Genomic DNA, 24,552 nt, shown 5'->3' on the forward strand with positions numbered 1-24,552 from the left:
AGGTAGGACTGATTAAAGATAAAGGTGGGAAGATGTCCCTGGAGGCTGTGGAAGTGAGCGAGGTCCTCAGTGAATACTTCTCAATTCAATACTGATTTATGAATTGTGCAAAGTAGTAGAAGGAATTGCCAATGATGTTACCATGCAGCACTTAATTTTAGCTATTTCATCAGTGCTGAGTCTGCAGAACCACTAGTTGCTCATAAAAGTCATTGTTCAGGTATGGTTAACTGTGATAAATTCTGGAGATGAGATGATAGCAGGGAATTTCAATTAAGTACAGCAGCATTAGTGTGACTTTAAGAGTAGAAGCCAGTATTTTGGGAGGAGTGGATGATGTGGGGAGCAGAATCTTTCCTAGCACAAATGATGATGGTTATATATATATATAATATGTGTGTGTGTGTGTGTTCAAAATCAACCATGCCAAAGTCATAACATCACGGCAGGTGTTCTTTACGATTGCATCTCAAGACCAAGTTATTTCCTTCTAATTTAGACAGCCTCTCTAAATATCATCCATTAAAGTCGGTGGTTGGGAGCTACTTTTCTGAATGCCTGCAATTAGTCTGTTGATTTGTTTTTTGGGGGGAGAGTAAGGTCTAGTACTTAGATTGGCTATGGTAAGGAATAGACTGCTCCTTTATCAATTATCTTCCCTTTATCAGAGATCATAGAAGATATGTTGGCACCATTCACAATTCTTCTATTAATATTGAGGGCTATAGTTACATGATCTGTAAAATATCCAAGTTCAGTGTGATATGTGATAAGTAACATTTATATCACAGCAGTAGCAGTCATGAGCACTTTCAACAAGAGAGAGAGTTCAGTATTTTCCCTTTGGCACTTAGCACGATTGCTGTTGACAACTGGCTAGAATCAACTTCTTAGGACTGAAGCTGACCAGATATTTAACAACTTCGCATATGTAACTGTTTTTGTGAAAGAACTCGAGTATTACTGCTCTCCAGTCAATAATACTTTACAATTCAAAAAAAACACTACAATGCACAAGTAGGAGTGTATTTGAGTTACAGTATTTTAGTGAAGGAACAGCCTGTTGGAAAGGTGCAGCAGCATCACATTGACAAAGATGGACACAGGCCAGAAAAACTCAATTTTATATTTCATAAACTCTTCAGCTAGCTTCAGTATTCAATAGCTCATCTTAAAAAATGCCAGATTTTACTTTTTTAGACAATTAAACTCCTATGCTGTTTAACTTATTTAAAAATATTCTGAGCAGAGATGCATTGAATTTTGCACTGCCTTAGTTTTATTTAAAAATTACAAAAATGAAAGAGCTGCCAATTGCTTACTATTTATGTCTTACCAGAGAAAAACTTCCAGTTTACTTGGAATGTGTTTTGGATGTAAGTGAAAGGAATATTTAAGTGCTTTTCAGTAAGTTAACCAGAAATTCAGCAATCCAATCCAAAGGACAAATATATTCTTGGAATAAATGTTAAATTAAGGGTTTTTGAGACCTCTAGTAATTCCCATAACACACGTTTTTTGAAAAAGTAATTCGATATTTATCCCATTCCAGTTATTTGGAATAAAATTCTCAGTAAAGTGTATAGAATGCCACAAAAATAGATTTGACTGAGGTAACTATTATTTCTCTTACTGGAGAAAAAGATCTGATTTCATGTGTGTACATACATTATTAGAAACAATTAAATCATTTGTACATACATTATTAGAAACAATTAAATCATTTGTAACAATTTACCAGAAGTTTGGTATTATACAGGATAAATAATGTTTTAGAATATATAGTAATATTCATGATACTGCACTCCGAGCAAGCCAGAGATGAGTTTTCAAATATTCTTTAATTCAGACATTACATTTTCATTGTTTTTTTCTTTATGTTGTTTAAAGGAAGTATTGCCTGTGACTTTGAAACATCAGCAGATAACAGTAAGCTGGTCGAGCTCCCACTGAAAGCTTTGTTTGCCATCCATGCTGTTCACTGACCCTCCAATCTTGGTGTTATCCGCAAGTTTGCTGATCTAGTTAACCACATTATCATTCAGATTGTTGATATAGGTGACAAACAACAATGGACCTAGCACTAGTCCTTGCAGCACTCCACTAGTCACAGGCCTCCAGAGAGAAAGATACCATCTCCTACCACTCCTTGGCTTCTACCAAATCTACCTAATCAAGAACCTATCGACCTCGCTTTAAATATACTCAGTGAATTGGTCTCTACGTTGTCCGTGCCAGTGAATTCCACAGATTCACCACCCTCTAGCTAATGAAATTCCTCTTCATCTCTGTTCTAAATTGACACCCTTCTGCTCTGAGGCTGTGCCCTTTGGTCCTATATTCACCCATTATACAAAACATCTTGTCTACCTTCACTCTGTTTAGGCCTTTCAATATTCAATGAGATCCCCCCTCATTCTCCTAAACTCCAGCAAGTAAAGGTCCAGGGTAAGTACTCTTTGTATGTTAACTATTTCATTCCCAGAATCATTCTCGTGAACTTCCTCTGGACCCTTTCGAATTTCAGCACATTTCTTCTTAGATAAGGGGCGCAAAACTGTCCAGAATACTCCTGTCTGACCAATGCCTTATAAAGCCTGAACATTACATCCTCACTCTTGTATTCTAGTCCTCTGGAAATGAATGCTAACACTGTATTTGCCTTCCTTATTACTGATTCAATGTGTAAGATAACTTTTAGGGAACCCTGCATGAGTACTCCCAAGTTCATTTGCACATTTGATTTTTGAGGTGTTTCCCCATTTAGAAAATACGCCTTTGTTCCTTTAACCAAAGTGCATGACCATACACTTCCTTACACTATGTTCCATCTGCCACTTTGTCCAATCTCTCGATATGTCTGAGTCAGTCCTTCTGCAGACTATCTCCTTCCTCAGTACTACCTGTTCCTCCACCTATCTTCAAATTGTCTGCAAACTTGACCACAAAGTCAACAATTTGGTGTTCCAAATCATTGATATATAATGTGAAAAGAAGCGGCCCCAATACTGACCCCTGCGGAATAGCACTAGTCACCGTCAGCTAATCAGAAACAGCCCCCTTTCTTCCAACTCTTTGCCTCCGGCCAGAGAGCCGAGGGATTTTGCCCCGAAATACCAACTTTACTTTTTTCCATAGATGTTGCCTGGCCTGCTGAGTTCCTCCCGTATTTTGTGTGTATTGCTTGAATTTCCAGCATCTGCAGATTTTCTCTTGTTTGTAGCCAATATTCTATCCATGTTCATATCTTTCCTGTAATATCATGGGCACTTATGTTGTTAAGCAGCCTCCCATGTGACACCTTGTCAAAAGCCTTCTAAAAATCCAAGTAAACACCATCCACTGGGTCTCCCTTGTCTATCTTGCCTGTTACTTTCTCAAAGAATTCCAACAGATTTGTCAGGGAAGATTTTCCCTTAAGGAAACCATGCTGACTTTGGCCTACTTTATCATGGACCTTCAAGCAGCCTGAAATCTCAACCTTAATAATGGACTCCAATGTCTTCCCAACCACTGAAGATAGGCTAACTGGCCTATAATTTCCTGTCTTTTGCCTGCTTTTCTTCTTAAAGTGACATTTACAATTTTCTAGTCCTCTGGAACCATTCCGGAATATAATGATTCTTGAAAGATCATTTCTAATACCTCCACAATTTCTTTAGCCACCTCTTTCAGAACCCTGGAGCTTAGCCCATCTAGTCCAGGTGAATTATCTACCTTCAGACCTTTCAGCTTCCCAAGCACCAGCTTGAAAAACTGTAAGATTGATTACGCATGGCAGAAAACCATGTGGACCATTTTTAATTCGTCCCTGTCTACCCAAGTAATTATATATCCGATCTCTTAGAACACCTTCGGATGACTTCCCCATCATTGTCAGGCTCACTGGCCTGTAATTTCCTGGCCTATTCTTAGATACTTTCTTAAAAATGGAACATTAGCTACCATACAATCCTCTGGCACCTCACCTGTAGCTAAGGATGTGTTAAGTGATGCATGTGGTGCGGTTGTGAACCTTACACTGGTAACACCTGAGAAGGCCATTAAACTCGCTGTTAATGACTTGTTTGGTACCTAGCTGTCAAAAAATGGTAAGGGTTTAAAACAAGGCCCCCCCAATTTCTGCACTAATCGCTCAAAAGATCTGCGGGAACACCTTGTCAGGCCCTGGGGATTTATTCACCTTAATTTGTCTCAAGACAGCAAACACTTCTGTAATGTGCATACGGTCCATGATCTCACTGTTGTCTTGCCTCACTTTTAGACCCTGTGTCTCCTGAGTAATTAGAGCTGAAAATAATCTATTTAAGATCTCCCCCATCTCTTTTGGCTCCATGCACATATGGTCACGCTGAGGACCAGTTGTGTTCCTTGCTTTCCTTTTGACCTTAGTATATCTGTAGAAGCTCTTGGGATTCTCCTTCACTTGCTTGAGCAACTGTCATGCCTTTTAGCCCTGCTGATTTCCCTCTTAAGTATTCCGTTGTATTTCTTATACTCATTAAATTCCTTGCTGCCTATACCTGCTATGCAGCACCTTCTTTTTAACCAGGGCCTCATTTGTATGGATGTTGTACATGGAATATCAGAACACTGAATCTGAATCAATGTGTTGTCTTTGGAAATAATGTACAATTCACCAACATAATAACAGGGCTTTGAGTATTAAGGTATAAGGGTGGATTGCATAAGCTTTCTGTATTCCCTTAAGTTTAGAACAATGGGAAGTGATCCTATGAAGCTATTTAAAATTATTAAGGGGAACAAATTGTGAGTAACAGAAAATAAAACTTAACTATATAGAAGTAAAATTAGGAAGCAGTTATCATGCTTATCATGCTCTCTAAGAAGCACTTATAACTGAAGGTCTGTACAACCATCTTCCATTCCCCAAAAAAGACAGAAGCTGCCATATTACTGAACTTGTCAATATTTTGAGTAGCAGGCCCACAAATACAAAGAGGTCCATATGGTAGCAATAAATACACTGTAAAGGTGTCATTTTGTGTTGTCTCCAAAATTAATTGATAATTTATTGAATCACCAGCTTTTTAAAAAATACATTTAATTCAAAAGATGGAATTCACTTGAAACTTGTCTAACATACTTTGTGTGGACCACTCAGCATAATTGTTGAGAAACTGCCTGAAGGTAGAACTGCTTGTGGAATCCATGAGGAGCCCAACATCTGAGTACTCTTAAAGTAAAGCTGCAGGATTTCTGAGTGTTAGAAACTTCCACATTCATTAGCGTGGCAGCAGAGATTATTTGGATTATCAATATGCTTATTCACTGCTACACGTGCTGTTCATCAAAGTTTGAAATAAATTTATTATCTAAGTATATGTCACCATGTACTACCCTGAGATTCATTTTCCTGCAGGCATTCACAGTAGAACAAATAAGTTCAAAGTTCAAATAAAATTTATTATCAGAGTACATACATATCATCACATAAAAACCTGAGATTCTTTTTCCTGTGGATCTATAAAATAGTAACTATAAACCGGATTAATGAAAAATCAACAAGAGTGCAGAAGACAACAAGTGCAAGTGCAAATATAAGTAAATAGCAATAAATAACAAGAGCATAAAATAACACAATAAAGAGTTTAAAGTGAGATCATTGGCTGTGGGACTGGAAAATGCTGGTGGATGTCAATAAACAACTCACCTTTCCACCAGAAATTGGTACCACCAGCCTCAGGCCACACTTGGTTCTCTGGTCCAATTCATTACAGATAATCTACATTGTGGTACTCACAGTCCCATGGCAGGGTTCAGTGGCTAAAGCATATGAGTGCAAAGGGCTTTGCAAGCAGATCTAGGAGCAGAAGCTCAGCGATGGGGCTGGAAAATCAAAGTTTGTCTTATGGAAATGGGTTGTAGGGGATTTATAGCCACATCCACAATCAAATTGCTGAGAGAGTTTGGAATTCATGGGTCAGACTCTGCAGCATACCATCAGAGCCACATCAGAAGTAACAGAAAGAAGCAGTTGATGGCTTTGGATCAAGCAAAAAGACCTCTTCTGGGCACCAAGATAGCATCAAGAGAGTGGCAGGACACAATGGGGGGTGACTGTGGGATGCCAGAAGTCATCGTTGAGCCCTCCGGAGGTGTAGTGGGCTAATTGATGAAACATTGAGGAAGGAGGGTGCCCACTTGAAAACCCCTGGGTGCCAACCCTGTGCCACTCTCAACATCAAGGCAATCTCGAGCAAATGCTCACAACCCATTGGCACAAGGGCTATTAACAGCTTATATTGTGTTTTTTTAAAAAAATCAATAGATGTTTAGTTATCTTCTTTTGTTCAAGAGCATGATAGTTGAGTGGTAGTAACTGTTCTTGAACCTGGTGGTGCCAGTCCTGAGGCACTTGTACCTACAAATACAACAGAATCAATGAAAAACTACACACAAAAACTGACAGCCAATGTGAAAAGGAAACAAACTGCGGATATGCCAAAAAAAGACATAATAAGTAAATAATCAAGTCTGGAAGCAAAGCAGAAATCTTTCATGTTGTTATATTGACTACCAAAAAGCATTTGATTCTGTCTCACACTAATGGTTAATGGAAGTTAATGGTTAAGCTACACCCAATAATTGTGAAATTCCTACAACATCCGATGAAACATTGGCGTACTGTAATCACTCCATCTATTAACAACCAAAAAAGAACAACCACCATTAACCAAAATAAACCAAGGCATTTTTCAAAGTGACTCTCTAAGCCCACTATGGATTTGTTTAGCTTTAAATCTGCTCTCTAATTTACTGAATTGGACGAAAATAGTGTATCAAATCATAAACAACCAAACAAATTATACCTTGACATATCTTCTGTACATGGCTAATTTGAAATTGTATGCTTCTTCATCAGTAAAGCTAAAGCAATTAATTCAAATAGAACAATTTTTGAAAGATATAAACATGAACTTTAGACTAGATAAGTGCAGAACATTGAACATAAAGGTGCAGTAGATCTAGTAGAACATAAAACAGAGTAGCAGGATACAATGCAACTGATGAATGTACATGAAACATATATATTTGGGTTATCAACAAGCAAAGAAAATAGACAATATTACATAGAGGGAAACTTTTTGACAAAATTTACTTCAAGGCTTAAGAAAATCTACCAAATCTATCAATAGTAAAAATGTAGCAAATACAATGAATGCTTTCCTTTCTTTTTCAGTCCTGGGAAGGGTCTCGGCCTGAAACATCGACTGTTTATTCATTTCCATAGATACTGCCTGACCTACTGTGTTCCTCCAGCATTTTGTGTGTGTTGCAATAAATACTTTTAAAATACCCATATTAATATATCTTGGTCTGAAACCAGTCTGGAAAAATTACAAAGAAAAATAAGAAATGAAATGACAAATTTTAGAAAACTATGTCTACTTGAACACACTTAGATTAATACTACATAGGGTAGAAGGAGGAAGAGGAATAACAGACATAAAAATTTACACAACAGTCAGATAAAACTTCTAAGAATATATTTTCATCAATGAAGACGAGTTTCAGCAATCCTGATAAGAAGTACAAACCACAAACTTAAATGAGAACACAACGTGAGAAAGTGAAGAAATTGTCACTTTGGAAGAAAAAGTTAGCCAATGGAAGAGCATGAACCCCCATGGAAGACATGTCCATGACCTGAGCAAACTAGATATTGACAAGGAAGTATTGAATGCCTGGCTCAGAGTTGGAGAGCTCTTCCCTGAAACAGAGGGGTTTCTTATGGCAATATAGGTCCAGGTGAATAATAGAAAAAATGACTTTAAAAATACATAATAAAAGACCAACAAATTCAAGATGGTAAATGCAGAAAATGCCAAGAGAAACCAGAAACGATCCAACATTTTATGGAATTGTGCAGCAGTTTATAACTCAATCTGATTACTTACACAGGCACATTCGAGTGGCAAACATCATTCACCAAAATCTTCCTTTAAAATAACAACTTATAAACGACACCATATCTTATCTGAATCAGATTTATTATCACTGGCATTTAGTTATGAAATTTCTTAACTTAGCAGCAGTTCAATGCAATATATGATAATATAGAAAGAAAAAAATAAATTAGTAAACCAACTACAGTAAGTGTGTACACACACACACACACACACACACACACAGTGGCATGCAAAAGTTTGTGCACCCCAGTCAAAATCTGTGTTACTGTCAATAATTGAGTAGAAGATGAACTGATCTCCAGAAGTCATAAAGTTAAAGATGAAACATTCTTTTCAACATTTTAAGCAAGATTAGTGTATTATTTTGTTTTGTACAATTTTAGAGTGAAAGAAAGGAAAGGAGAACCATGCAAAAGTTTGGGCACCCCAAGAGATTTGAGCTCTCAAATAACTTTTACCAAGGTCTCAGACCTTAATTAGCTTGTTAGGACTATGGCTTGTTCACAGTCATCGTTAGGAAAGGCCAGGTGATGCAAATTTCAAAGCTTTATAAATATCCTGGCTCATCAAACCTTGTCCCAACAATCAGCAGCCATGGGCTCCTCTAAGCTGCTGCCTAGTGCTCTGAAAATTAAAATAAATGATGCCCACAAAGCAGGAGAAAGCTATAAGAAGATAGCAAAGCGTTTTCAGGTAGCCATTTCCTCAGTTCGTAATATAATTAAGAAATGGCAGTTAACAGGAATGGCAGAGGTCAATTTGAGGTCTGGAAGACCAAGAAAACTTTCGGAGAGAACTGCTCATAGGATTGCTAGAAAGGCAAATCAAAAGCCCTGTTTGACTGCAAAAGACCTTCAGGAAGATTTAGCAGACTCTGGAGTGGTGGTGCACTGTTCTACTGTGCAGCGACACCTGCACAAATATGACCTTCATGGAAGAGTCATCAGAAGAAAACCTTTCCTTCATCCTTACCACAGAATTCAGCATCAGAAGTTTACAAAGGAACATCTAAACAAGCCTGATGCATTTTGGAAACAAGTCCTGTGGATTGATGAGTTTAAAATAGAACTTTTTGGCTGCAATGAGCAAAGGTATGTTTGGAAAAAAAAGAGTGCAGAATTTCATGAAAAGAACACCTCTCCAACTGTTAAGCATGGGGGTGGATCGATCATGCTTTGGGCTTGTGATGCAGCCAGTGGCATGGGGAGCATTTCACTGGTAGAGGGACGAATGAATTCAATTAAATACCAGGAAATTCTGGAATCAAACATCACACCGTCTATAAAAAAGCTGAAGATGAAAAGAGGATGGCTTCTACAACAAGATAATTATCCTAAACACACCTCAAAATCCACAATGGACTACCTCAAGAGAAGGTTTTGCCATGGCCCTCACAGTCCCTCGACCTAAACATCACCAAAAATCTGTGGATAGACCTCAGACGAGCAGTGCATGCAAGACAGCCCAAGAATCTCACAGAACTAGAATCCTTTTGCAAGGAAGAATGGGTGAAAATCCCCCAAACAAGAATTGAAAGACTCTTAGCTGGCTACAGAAAGCATTTACAAGCTGTGATACTTGCCAAAGGGGGTGTTACTAAGTAATGACCATGCAGGGTGCCCAAACTTTTGCTTCCGGCCCTTTTCCTTTTTTGTTATTTTGAAACTGTAAAAGATGGAAATCAAAAAGTAATCTTGCATAAAATATTAAAGAAATGTGTCATCTTTAACTTTATGCCTTTTGGAAATCAGGTCATCTTTTACTCGCTTAGCTATTCAGAGTAACAGAAATTTTGACCAGGGTGCCAAACTTTTGCATGCCACTGTGTCACTGTGTGTGTGTATGTATGTATGTGTATACACACACACACACACACACACACAGATATATACACATATACACACACACACACACACACACACACACACACACATATATATATATAAAATGCAAAATCAGATATAATAAATATTTTTTAAAAAGTGAGGTAGTGTTCATAGGTTCAATGCCCATTTAGGAATCTTATGACAGAGGGGAAAAAGCTGTTTCTGAATCGCTGAGTGTGCTTTCAGGCTACTGTACCTCCCTCCTGATGGTAACAATAAGAAGAGGACATGTCCTGGGTGATGGGTGTCCTTAATAATAGATGTCGCCCTTCTGAGGCACCAGTCCTTGAAGATGTCTTGGAAACTATGGAGGCTAGTATCCAAGATGGAGCTGACTAATTTTATGAATTTCTGTAGATTCTTTCGTCCTATGCAGTAACCCCGCCCCATACCAGACAGTGATGCAGCCTAACAGTATGCTTTCCATGGTACATCGATAGAAGTTTTCAAGTGTTTCTGTTGACAAACCAAATCTCTTCAAATGGATAAATATACCCGCTGTCTTGCCTTCTTTATAGCTGCATCGATATATTGGGGTCAGGGTAGATGCTCAGAGATCTTGATACCCAGGAACTTGAAATTGCTCACTCATTCCACTTCTGATCCCTCTTATGTGGATTAGTTCATGTTCCCTCGTCTTACCCTTTCTGAAGTCTACAATCAGCTCTTCCCTCTTATTGACATTGAGTGCAAGGATGTTGCTTGTACTTGCCTTACTATAAATACAAGGCTGATCTAGTTTAGAGTCAGAGTCCTACAAATTATATTATGACGGATCCATTATTATAGATAGGGCAATCCATAAAAAACATCCAGACATTATATTGCAGGATAAAAAAGCAAGAACAACTTAATAGATATAGCCATTCCACACACATATAATATACCGAATGAATAAGTGAAAAATGACAGAAATATGCTGAATTCAAAGAGGAAATTGAAGGACTATGGAATATGAACAGAGTATACATTGAACTGGTATTTACAACTGGTATAATCCCAAGGTCACTATACAATAGCATTAAACATTTTCACCTACATGGCAATATTTATGTAAATCTTTCAAAAGCCACAATACTAAACACCAGTAGAATAGTCCGAAAGGTTCTAGAAATTGAGAAATTAGTGTGCTCCTTAGTGGGATCCTTGATGATGGATGCTGCTTTCTTGTGGTAGCGCTCCTTGAAGGTGTGCTCAATAGTGGGAAGGGCTTTTCCTACGATGAACTGGGTTGTATCTACTACTTTTTGTTGGTTTTTCCATTCGTGGGCATTGGTGTTTCCAAACCAGGCCATGATAGAATCAGTCAGAATACTCTCAATTGTGCATCTGTACAAGTTTGTCAAGAATTTACATGACATGCCAAATCTGCACAAACTTCTGAGAAAGTAGTGGTGCTGCTGTTACTTCCTTGTGATGGCACTTACATGCTGGTCCCAGGACAGATCCTCTAAAATGGTATAATAATGAAGGCATCTGTTAGTCTTGCGAGACCATGGATCTGCGCCTGGAAAGTCTTCACTCTCCAGGATGCAGGCCTGGGCAAGGTTGTATGGAAGACCAGCAGTTGCCCATGCTGCAAGTCTCCCCTCTCCACGACACCAATATTGTCCAAGGGAAGGGCATTAGGACCCATACAGCTTGGCACCAGTGTCGTCGCAGAGCATTGTGTGATTAAGTGCCTTACTCAAGGACACAACAAGTTCCCTCGGCTGGGGCTCGAACTCACGACCTTCAGGTAGCTAGTCCAATGCCTTAACCACTTGGCCACGTGCCCACATACTAAAATGATAATGATAATGCCAAGGAATTTAAAGTTACATCTGATCTCTAATGAGGACTGGTGCATGGATGTCCAGTTTCTTCCTCCTGTAGTCAATAGCCCTATTTTTCAAATACCCTTGTCTGTATGTGGAATGATCCAATTCTCAATGGTTGATTGTTTGATATATTCATTTTGAAGTTCACATTGTTTTATTCATTTCTTAAAGTATGCCTCTAATAGAATTCTATTTACCTTGGCCTGCCTCTAAATCCCCTGTTCTCCCCTCTTCCATCTCCTAGTCACTAAATGCTCTGTTCTTAGATACTTTTGAAAGTATCTTCAAAAATTTGTAATTTATGATTTTTGTAATTTTGAAATTTATGATTTTAAATGGTATCCTACAAGCTGTTCTATGCAGCAGATGGCTTGTTTACCCTTTGTTATATGGATTTTAATCAGCAGTACTTAAGTTACTGACCTGCTCAACAATCAGGTACCTACTCACCTGTGGATTTCCTGCACTCTTGAGAATACTTGTAGTGGTATTTCTGCTGCACTTATCTGTGTAACTGCAGGGCATTCCATCACTCTTTCTTTGTGCCGCATTGATGGATAAAGGCTTTTGAGGTGTAAGGAGGTGTCAAAAACTGCAAGATGCTTTGTCTGTGTCCTACGGATGTGACTGCAATTCTTATATATTTCTACAATACTTGCCTTTTAATTTCCAAGCTGTCATTTGTTCAGAGGCAGAGATGCATGTAAATGGACAGCCACACATTGACCCACACCTGTAAATGAAATGGATACTGTATATACTTGGAACATATCTATGCACCACCCCCCCCAGCAGAGTAACTCTGTCTTCACCAATTACAATTGCCTTTTTACTAATCACGACAGCACAGTGTCCTGGAATGCTTGATAATGATCTTGGAATAAAACTTTTAGTCTAATGAAGTGCATCTTATTAACATCCACAAAAAGGATTGTTTTGTCAGTGGAGATAAACTGTGGATGCCCTCATGACAGTGAGGGACCGAACAGCAACATACTAACACATTATCTTCCCTCCGCACACTCAGTTTTGATTTAGGGTCTTGACCTGAAACATAAATCACCCCTTTTTCCCCTGCTTGACTTGCTGAATTTCTTCAGCAGTTTGCTTCTTTGCTCCAGATTCCAACATTGACAAACTTTTGTGTCTCCAAACACACTGGAGTCGGTTACAGCTATAATTTGGCAATGCTTATGAAATTGTCTGAAGCAACCACTGTCAGTTGGAACAGTGCTACTAGTAACTTAGCAATTGAAAAGTTTGTTGAAATGCAATATTTTAAAACATTTGTGAGCCCTTGCTGCATTACCTGATGCATGTCAGATCTTGGCAAAGTTGTACTGCACATTTCATCCTTGGATGTACAACCTGGTGGGTTTCCAGGTAGAGAAAGAATAGGGTGGAGCTGGAAGGAACATTGGAAAACAGCAAAAAATGATCAAGCCTTGGGCTGGTGTGGGAGAAGGGAAGGGGAGGAGAGGAGATTACTTAAAAGAATTGTGGCAAGTAGTCAGGAGTTAATAAGGGGAGCTTGTAAGAATCAAGATCAGGCTGGGGCAACCGTGTAAGTTGCTCTGGAGGTTGGAGATAGTGGTTGATAGCAAACTTGGAAAGTTGTCTATGGTGTGCTAGAATGTTTAGGAAAGGGGGTTTATCTGAAATATTAAAGGAGAGCTAGGAGTGTCAGTTCAAAAGTGCAACAAAAAATCTGAATTGTCTCCTGATTGACCTTTGGAAATCAAGTTTGCTGCACACTCACGCTCAGTTTTGCCTAATTGAATCTCTGGAGTAGCATGAAACAACTTAAAATTGGTCATCACATTTTATTTTGGGGAGAATTGATGTTCAACTGCACATTGCTGAAAAAAAGCTGTATTTGATTAAATTTCTAGACAATTATGTCTTTAAACTGCTAACATTGTTGGTGACAGTGGAAGAACTTAATCATCCTAGTAACCTCACAAAATTAAAACAATGCCTTAATGAAACTTAAAAAGGCAAATAACATGGATTTGTAAACAGTGAGCAAGAAAATTATGCTTGTGGAACTGGTGAGGCAGCAGTTATATAATCAAGTGCAGATTTGGGCATTTGATTGTAGTTAGCATATAAAGCTATGGAATCTTTGCAGAAGCACTCATTAGGTTATCATTTATGAAGAACAGTAATTGTTATGTAGATGCTTGAGCAGTTTTAGCTGTGCCAGACCTGAAAAAGTTAAGGAACATAATTGTTTTAAATATAATTATTCTGAACCGTAGAAAGAAAGCTATGAAAATTTCTGTGCTGTTGAGATGATAGTCCAATAGCATAAATTTAAGATAATTGCAAAACATTAAGGGTTGAAAAGAATCTAAAAGTAGGTTTGAAATTTTATTTACTATTATTTAGTATGTAGATGATTTAAAAATAAATTTAATTCCTGCTTGAACAAGAAAAATATTAAACATTTATTTATATGAAGTAAAATCAAGTGACTGATGTGGAGAAAAATACCTTAACATGTCTGATCTGTCGTAGCTTGTTTCTGCAATGGTAAATTTGTAAATGTATCACTAACACTAAGCATGTTATGGTTACTGCATATGATGCGATAGGAGTACCTTTTAAGCCAGTTATATTCTGGATAGCAAACAATGCAGTTTTGCATTTTTTAAATAAGGATTAAAAACAGCATTTTTAATCTGTAATAATGTTGATTATTGGCTGGAGTTTTCTTTTATATTTACTGTGCACTATTTTCCTACCTGTACTGTATACGCGAGAACTCTTATTACGGAAGCAGAAGGAACACAAAATCTGAGAATCTACTGGCACTCTTTAAGAGGTGGTTCCATTTTTTTGGGGGTTATTTTCTGAAGTGCTCTTTAGAATTTATTACATATTAACAAATAACCGCACAGAAAGAGACAGAGCCGCAGATATAGATGCACAGCAGCAACAGATCATGGAACAAAAGACACAAAATGAACTTGACCATAAACCAGTAGAAACATATTGGGGTAAACTCCATATCATATGCTGGGAATAATATTTATTCAACAGAAAGTAATTTTATTTCTGAATTAAAATTACCTTCTAGAGAAAAATGGTCAAGTTGATTTGCTGACATTATTTCCATTGTGCCTGTTATGAAAACATGAAATTGTTTTGAGTTTATGTTCCTAAGGATTTCCTGTACTTAGCCAGTACTATATATAGCAGCTATAACTGCATACTGCTGTTATTTCAACTGTCTGCTGTCAGAGAATAAATTCATGTCTTACATACAGTACTTCCACCTCCCAGTTATGTATCAGTACTTACTGAATTGTCTTCTATTAAAATGTCAGTTTTCTTTGTCAGTATTGTATATTCACACTCAACTGAGGCAGCTGAAGTACTGTAAGTGCCTTGTCAGTTTAGTAAAATCTACTATAACATTCTGGCTTTAAATCCTCCTCTAATAATCACATGTCAGTAAACTAATTTACATCTTGATGTTGTCATAGCTTTTCCAGCAATGTGTCTTTAATATTCTTTGAGAAGGATTTGCAATTTGTAATGACTTCAACTCATAAGCAGAAATGAAGCAACACTTAATTTACTATTATATATATACCAAATATAACAACTTCATCCTCCCTTCTTGGAGCAGTTGCAAATGATGTTTTTATGTTCTTAATTGTACATTTTGATGTGTAAGTTATTTTTAAATTATATCTTACTCTTTTTGAATGTAGTGTAAAATGAGCTCTAGTTGTTTATTTTTAGTCATTGCTGTGGAAGTTAGCGAAAGTAGTTCAAATAACTAAGCATCAAGTTATCACTAAATTATGATCCAGTTTTCTAAGTAGGTTGTTTTCTATTTATGATGTCTGGTGATTTCACAGTACATAAATTATTGAACAATATTCCTTTGTGGGACCAAATGCTTTGACTTTTGTTTAAGTAGTTACAACTGTGTGTCATCACTTACGAAAATAACTTTTGGACATGAATATGTCCTGATCTTCTGGCCACCATTACCATAGCTCTTTCACCTCCCCCACCCTTTCTATTTGCCCTCATTCCTCCTACTGGTTTCCCTCCCCCACTACTCCCTTTTGCCCTCTCTACCCCCCCTCTCTATTTTATGCTCCAGCTTCATCATATGACATCATCTTCAGAGTTTGCCACTTCTGGCTATCACCTCCCAGCTTCTGGCACCATTCCCACTCTTCACTTCCCCATCTGCTTATCACCAACCCACCCCCCACCTGGATCCATCTGTCAACTGCCAGCTCTTGCTCCATCTCTTCCCTCCACCTTTTTATATGCCTATCCCCTCTCCATCTTACAGTTCAGCTGAAAAGCATTGCCTCTAAATGTTGACTTCCAGCTTCTGTCTATAGCTACTGTCCCTGATCTGTTGAGTTCCTCCAGTGTTCTGTATATTGCTCCAGATTCCTGCAGCTGCACACGCTTGTGTCTCCATACACAAAAATTTAGTCAAATCATACCATTTGATTATCAATTTTCTTTCCAAAAGTGAAATGCACTTGGCTGAATTCTGTACTGTGTAAATTGCAAATAATGAGTAATTACTTCTATTACTACTCCAATACTAAATGGAAAATGCATTGTCAAAAGTTGGTTGCTCGTTCATTAGAGGAACAAAATGTGGAACAGTGCAGAGCACCTTCTTCAGCTTGCAGCAGGATCCCAAGCCTCCAGGTTCCTTTCACTTTAATTCTCCATTTCAAAGTTCAAAGTAAATTCCATATTAAAGTACATAAACTCCCTTGAGATTCATTTTCTTGCAGGTGTTCACAGCAGAACAGACAAATAAAATAGAAACAATAAAAAAATTACATGCAAGCAAAGACTGATAAATAACCAATGTGCAAAAAACTATGTAAATCAAAAGATAAATAAGTAAATAAATAATACTGAGAGCATGAGTTGTAGAGTTCTTGAAAGTGAATCTATAGGTTGTCAGAATCTGTTCAGAGTTGAGGTGAGTGAAGTTATCTATGCTAGTTCAAGTACCTAATGGTTGAAGGCTACCAACTTTTTCTGAACCTGGATGTGTGGGACCTGAAGTGCCAGATGTGGTGGTTTGAATATCAAAGAAACTGTTGACCTCCTGGGATTTTCACGCACAGCAGTCTCTGGAGTTCATAGAGAATGGTGCGAAAAACAAAAAAAAATCCAGTGAGCGGCAGTTCAGTGGGCGAAAATGCCTTGTCAAGGAGAGAAGTCAGAGGAGAATGGCCAGACTGGTTCAAGCTGACAAGAAGGTGACCATAACTCAAATAACCATGCGTTATGATAGTGGTATGCAGAAGAGCATCTCTGAACATGCAACATGTTGAACCTTGAAGTGGATAGCTGACAGCAGCAGACCAAGAGCATTCACTCAGTGGCCACTTTATTAGGTCCAAGAAGTACCTAATTAAGTAGCCACTGAGGGAAAGGATAAAGTCAGAATATCAGTATTACAGTGGAGTAGGTGGAATTACAGAGACATGAGAGAGGAATTGGCCAAAGTTGATTGGAAGGGGATACTAGCAAGGATGATGGTAGATTTGGAATTGCTGAAGTTTCTGGGACAATTTGGAAGGCACAGAAAAGATACATCCAAAAGATGAAGAAGTATTCTAAATGGAAGATGAGGCAACCATGGCTGACAAGGGGTCAAAGGCAGCGTAAAAGCAAAAGAAAGGGCATACAATATGGCAAAAATGGCTTTTAAAAACCAACAGAAGGCAACTTAAAAAAAATAAGGAGAGAAAAGCTGAAATTCGAAGATAAGCTAGCCAGAAGTAACCATGTAAATACCAAATATTTTTTCATGTTAGCATTCATTTTGAGAGAACTAGAATATACGAGCAAGGATGTAATGCTGAGGCTTTATAAAGCATTGGTCAGATAGCACTTGGAGTATTCATGGTCATAGTTATAGTCATACTTCATTGATCCCGGGGGAAATTGGTTTTCGTTACAGTTGCACCATAAATAATAAATAGTAATAAAACCATAAATAGTTAAATAGTAATATGTAAATTGTGCCAGGAAATAAGTCCAGTACCAGCCTATTGGCTCAGGGTGTCTGACCCTCCAAAGGAGGAGTTGTAAAGTTTGATGGTCACAGGCAGTAATGACTTCCTATGACGCTCTGTGTTGCATTTCGGTGGAATGAGTCTCTGGCTGAATGTACTCCTGTGCCCACCCAGTACATTATGTAGTGGATGGGAAACATTGTCCAAGATGGCTTGCAACTTGGACAGCATCCTCTTTTCAGACACCACCATCAGAGAGTCCAGTTCCATCCCCACAACATCACTGGCCTTACGAATGGGTTTGTTGATTCTGTTGGTGTCTGCTACCCTCAGCCTGCTGCCCCAGCACACAACAGCAAACATGATAGCACTGGCCACCTCAGCATCGTCCGGCAGATGTTAAAGGACAGAGCATATTTGGGCCCCTTATCTAAGAAAAAACACACTGGCATTGGAGAGGGTCCAGGAAAGATTCGCAAGAATAATTTTGGGAATGAAAGGGATAACAAATGAGATGTATTTGGTTCAGAGCCTGTACTCGCAGGAGTTGAGAAGAATTGAGGAGTTGAGGGTAGGATCTCATTAAAACCTATTGAATATTAGAAGTCCTAGACAGAGTGGATGTGGAGAGGATGTTTCCTATGGCGGTTGAGTCTAGGACCAGAGGGTACAGCCTCGGAATAGAGGAACACCCATTTAGACCAGCGATGAGGGTGAATTTCTTTGGCCAGAGGGTGGTAAACGGTGGAATTCATTGTCATGGATGACTGTGGAGGCCAAGTCATTAAGTATATTTAAAGTAAATATTGATTAGCAAGGGCATCAAAGGATATGGGCAGAAGGCAGGAGAATGGGGTTGAGAGGAATAATAAATCAGCTATGATCAAATGGCAAAACAGACTCGATGGGACAAGTGTCCTAATTCTGCTCCTATGTCTTATGGTCTTTAATACTACTTTTTTATCAATAACAATTGAAGTACTCTTGATTTCTATGGTTACTGCAGCTTAACTTGAATTGGTACTTATTAGGAGTGTAGAACATGTTTATTGAATATTTCTGCTGAGATTGATGAGAGTGATTTATAAAATGTATTATTCTTCACCTTTTCTATTATGTAAATAGGCATTACTTTGCTATGTTCAGAATCAGAGTTATTTCCGCATGTCAGAACCTTAGAATACTTCACCGTTTTGTTAATAGTTCGATTGTCTTTGTTTAACTGCACATTTTATTTAATATATTGCAGGGTAAAAGCCAAAAAAGGAGTGAACTTGAAAAACATGTGGCCCAAAAAACCTGAAACCTGGCAGTTAAGATCAGAAATCGTGAATGGAGGAAAACATTCCACAGCCACAGTGGAGCTGAATAGAAAGCAAGGAGTCTTAGATGGGTGAGGACAATTTCTGAAAGTACAAGTGGATTTGTCATGTACATTATTCAGTTTGTATAGCATTTTCCTGATTATTGACCATAATTTTGATAGCCACAGAAGCTTTTTTCATTGATGACCAGGTTTTCTGCAAACATTTTTCTCAATCATTTTCTTTTAAGATTTGAAGCAAGGTGCAAATGGGGAAAGGTTGATCTGTTGCTTAGCCCAATGATCACTGAGAAATTTTTAAGCAGACAGGAACATGCAATAGTTATTTAGTGTTTTGCAACTAACTTTTAATCTCACTTCAGAATGTTACCCTTTGGAGAAATGTGTTTGTTTGATACGCAGATGCTGAGTAAGAGAAAGAGCAAAAACTGCTTTTGGGTAGAATGCTTATAGGAAAGTGTTCCAAGATTTACCTCAGCTACTGTTGTTAGCCTATTGCATTTATTCAGCATTCCATTGGGATAGTATTGCATCAACTCTTAAGACAGCCATTGTCATGTTTTTGTGATATCCTAGTCTCTGTAGCAAGAGTCTTGTTTTTATCGTCCTGCTTTCTCGCAAAGGGAACTGCAAGGATATTGCAGCTCTTCTCTCTGTGAGCAACCTGTTTCTGATGATACCCCTTATTTAGCTGCAGCTTTTAAAAACAGCATAGTGGTGATGTACATGGCAGGAATAAATTCACCAGGTTCTCCCGATACTTCATGCAATTTTTCAACATCAGTGATTCATTTACTGGATTATATCTCAGCCAGTCATTTGTATACTCTATTATAAGAGAAATGGTATTTAAATTTATCAACAAAACCAGTTTAGTTTGCAGTGTGATATTTTTGTTCTTGTTGTTGCCCTCTATGCATGCTGGCATGGAATTTATTGACTGCAAAATTAATTGAGTATCAGAACAAATAAAAATAGTTATGAATGTACAGTATGACATCAAGTGATACCATAGTCACAAGATTTTTTATGACAGTAGGATGCAAACAAATGGAAGTACTTCTGATTATATGGAAATACATAGATATGACAGCATAGAATAAGACCAGTTCAGCCACATGGGCATTGCTGTACCTAACCTTCACTCCAGCATCCTCCAAATCTTCCTCATTATATCCCTCTATTTCCTTTACCCAACCATTTAAAACCACCTGTACTCTTTGTATCAAGTAAAGTAGCATAGCAATTAGTTAACGCTATTACAACTCAGCAGTCAGAGATCGGGTTTCAATTCCTGCTGCAGTCTGTGAGGGATTTGTACATTCTTTCATTCTGTTCATGACTGCATGGGATTCCTCCCATATTTCAAAATGTACAGATTAGGGTTAGTAAATTGTGGGCATGCCATGTTGGTGCTGGTGACATTTTCAGCCCATATTCAAACTGTTCACCTTTGAAGCAAGTTACACATTTCACTGTCTGTTCAAATGTACACAAATAAATATAATCTCTTATAAGAATATAAGAACTTTAGACAGGTGCAGCTTTCAATTTTCAACTCTATCAGGTTAGACCAGTTACTTATAAGTTTCTTATTAAGTTTCTGGTAAACAGCTTAGATTGATATTCCCTTAGTAATGTTGTTTTCTGACTTAAATCATACTGTTTAATCTATCAAAAAGTAATCATTTAATTGACTTTAGATGACCCCTCATCCTACTTCTTTGAAGGCACAAAGAGCCACTTCAATGATCAAAATTGGATTCCATGTGTAGAATGAGGTTATGTCCATTTCCAGATCATGTAATTCCACTCTATATAGACAACTGGGCATTTTTCATTGGCAATTGAGCTTGTGTATGTGTATTGTGTAAAATGGACTCTTGCCCCAGAGTAATGCACAAGCTCAGATTGTTGTTCACATCAGTACCAAAGACATGGGTAGGAAGGGTGACAGGTCCTGCAAAGTGAGTTCAGGGAACTGGATTCTAAAAGAGTAGGACCTCCAGGGTAATGATCTTAGGATTCCTACCTGTGACATCTGCTGAGGCCGGAAATAGGAAGGTACTGTAATACATTTTAACACATGACTAAGGAGATGGTGCAAGAAGGAAGGCTTCAAATTTTTGGATCATTGGGCTCTCCTCCAGGGTACGTGGGATCTGTAGATGGGATTCCATCTGAACTGGGGGGGGGGGGGAAGTACTATCCTTGTGGGAAGGTTTGCTGGTGCTACACGATGGTGTTTAAACTAGAGTTCTAGGTGGATGGAACTGGAGCGCCAAAGCAGATAGTGGAGTAGTTGAGGGGAAATATGGCATTAAGCTTACATACAAAGTCAGAAATCAAAAGGCTGAGCATTGCGGGACTAATCTTCTGAGCTGTGTGTATTTAAATACAAGAAGTATTTTAGGAAAGGCAGATGAGCTTAGAGCATGGATCAGCACATGGAATTATGAGATTGTAGCCATGACTTAGTTGCAGGAGGGGCAGGACTGGCAGCTCAATGTACCAAGATTCCGTTGTTGTAGGTGTGATAGAGAGGGAGGGCTTTAGGGGTGGGCTGGCATTTCTAGTCAGGGAATATGTCGTGGTAGTGCTCAGACGGGCAGACTGGAGAGCCTGTCTACTAACGCTATATGGATAGAACTGAGGAATAAGAAAGGAATGAGCATGTTAACGAGATTATGTTATGGCCGCCCAATAGTCAGTGTGATTTATAGCAGCGGTCCCCAACCACTGGGCCGCAAAGCATGCGCTACCGGGCTGTGAGGAAAATGATTTGGCGATAGGAGTCAGCTCACCTTTCCTCATTGCTTGTCATGCCCACTGTTGAGCTTGAACGCATGCGAGGTCATTACCCGCGCGTCATCCGTGTCAGCGCGGGAAAGAGATCAACTCCTCGAGCTTGCAAATGACGACGGGCTTAAAAGTATGTTTGACATAACATCTCTGCCGGCATTCTGGATCAAAGTCAAGGCTAGATATCCTGAGATAGCCAGGAAAGCACTGAAAACGTTGCTTCCATTTCCAACATATCTCTGCGATGAACGCAACGAAAACTAAATTGCGGAATAGACTGGACATAAGGAACCCCCTTCGAGTATCGCTGTCTCCCGTCACCCCTCAATAGGATCGTCTTGTTGCAGGGAAAAAAGCCCAGGGCTCCCACTGATTCAGTGATATTGGTGTGTGCAATGATTTTATATGTTCATACGGGGAAAATATGTGCTGTCTGTTTAATATCCAAACGTTACTTAAAATATTATGATGCTATTGACTTATATAACCATATAACAATTACAACACGGAAACAGGCCATCTCAGCCCTTCTAGTCCGTGCCGAACGCTACTGTTACCTAGTCCCACCGACCTGCACTCAGCCCATAACCCTCCATTTCTTTCCTGTCCATATAGCTGTCCAGTTTAACTTGAAATGATAATATCAAACCTGCCTCTACCACTTCTACTGGAAGTTCGTCCAATACTTACTTCAAGCTCCCCTGTTCTCCCCTGATAATTGACTTATCACTATATTCATGCGAGGAAAATATGCGCTATGTGTTTAATATTAAATTCGTTAGATAAACCCTTTTAGAAACGAAATTGAGTGTATTAGCTACTTATCACCTATATTCCGGTCATGATTAACACCCCCCCCCGAACAGAATCGCCAAAAACGATTTGTAGAAAAAATCGGCACGTACATACATGCGCACTGGTGCCCGCGCAAGGCTTCATGGTCATTGTAGTCTCTCGGGGTAAACGTATTTGACTGCTACTCTTGTCCGTTGGCAACCCTACACCCCACCCCGGGTCGGCTGGTCCGCAAGTATATTGTCAATATGAAACCGGCCTGCAGTGCAGAAAAGGTTGGGGATCCCTGATTTATAGGATCAAATTTGTACAGGGATCACAGATTGTTGCAAGAAACATGATGTTGTAATGGTAGATGACTTTAACTTTCCACATATTGACTGGGACTTTCACACTGTAAAAGGGCTGGATGAAATAGAGTTTGTCAAATGTGTTCAGGAACGTTTGCTTAATCAATACTTAGAGGTTCAAACAAGAGGAGGAGTTCTCATCCTAGGGTCCACAGACTCCTTGCGAAATGGTATTGGTCCATGGCATAAAAAAAGTTTGGAACCCCTGAACTAGAGAGAGTGTGATACTAGATCTCCTATTAGAGAATGAGACAGGGCAGGTGTCAGAAATTTGTACAGGGGAACACTTTGCATCTTGTGATCATAATGCCATTAATTTCAAGGTAGTTATGGAGTAAGATAGGTCTGGTCCTGGGGTTGAGATTCTAAGTTGGAGAAAGGCCAATTTTGATGGTATCAGAAACGATCTGGAAAGTGTGGATGGGGACAGGCCTTTAAAAGTGGAATTTTGAGAGTACAAAGTCTGTGTGTTCTTTTCAGAATAAAAGGCAAGGATAACAGCCTTTCTTGGTTTTCAAGAGATATTGAGGCTCTGGTTAAGAAGAAAGGTTGCATAGCAGGTATAGTCAGCAAGGAGCACATGAAGTGCTTGAGCAGTAATACAAGAAAAAGAAAACGCTTAAGAAGGAAATCAGGAGTGCTTAAAGATGGCATGAGGTTGCTCTAGCAGACAAGGTGAAGGAGAAGGCTTCTACAGATATATTAATAGTAAAAGGATAGGAAGTGACAAAATTAGGCCTCTTCATGGTCAGAGAGATCATCTATGCTTGGAGTTGAAGGAGACGTAGGAGATTGTAAATTGATTTTTCGCACCGATATTTACTCGGGAGATGGACATAAAATCTATAAAAGTGAAACAAAGCAGTAGTGAGGTCATAGATCATATGGAGGTTACAGAGGAGGAGATGTTTGCTATCTTGAGTCAAATTAGGGTGGATAAATCCCCAGTGCCTGACAAGTTGTTCCTTTGGACCTTGTGGAAGACTAGTGTAGAAATTTCATGGGCCCTAGCAGAGATATTTAAAATGTCCGTAGCAATGGATGAGATCAGGAGAAGTGAATGTTAATGTTGTTCTGTTGTCTAAAGTAAGCCAGAAAATTGTACGCTGGTGAGACAGATGTCAGTTGTGGTTAAGTTGTTGGAAGATAATTCTAAGGGACCAGATATATAAGTATTTAGACAGATAGGAAATGATAAGGGATAGTCAGCATGGATTTGTGTGTGGTAGGTTGTATCTAACCAATCTTATAGAGTTTTTTGAGGAAGTTCACATGAAAATCGATTATGGCAAGGTATGGATATTGTCTACGTAGATTTTAGCAAGGCCTTTCACAAGATCCTGCATAGAAGGCTGGTCATGAAGGTTCATTTGCTTAGTATTCAGGATGAGGTAGTAAATTGGATTAGAATTTAGCTTTGTGGAAGGAGCCAGAGAGTGGTAGATGATTCTCTGTCTGACCGGAGGCCTGTGACTAGTGGTGCACTGCGGGGATTGATGCTAGATCCATTGTTTTTGTTATCTATATCAACAATCTGGATGATAATTTGGTGAACTGGATCATCCAATCTGCAGATGACACCAAGATTGGGGGTGTAGTGGACAACAAGGAAGGCTAT

The 24,552-nt window shown here is 38.7% G+C and overlaps 1 protein-coding gene across 1 annotated transcript in view; it reads left to right on the forward strand.

Annotated features, from left to right (window-relative positions):
- Positions 1–24,552, forward strand: part of tmem132e (transmembrane protein 132E) — a 588,387-nt gene that overhangs the window by 234,558 nt on the left and 329,277 nt on the right. Inside the window, exon 3 of the mRNA XM_063031251.1 lies at positions 18,913–19,056. Within this exon, the coding sequence (XP_062887321.1) occupies positions 18,913–19,056 (144 nt within the window). The remainder of the gene's footprint in view (positions 1–18,912; positions 19,057–24,552) is intronic.

This window comes from Mobula hypostoma, chromosome 23 (assembly GCF_963921235.1).
Source record: "Mobula hypostoma chromosome 23, sMobHyp1.1, whole genome shotgun sequence".
NCBI lineage: Eukaryota > Metazoa > Chordata > Chondrichthyes > Myliobatiformes > Myliobatidae > Mobula > Mobula hypostoma.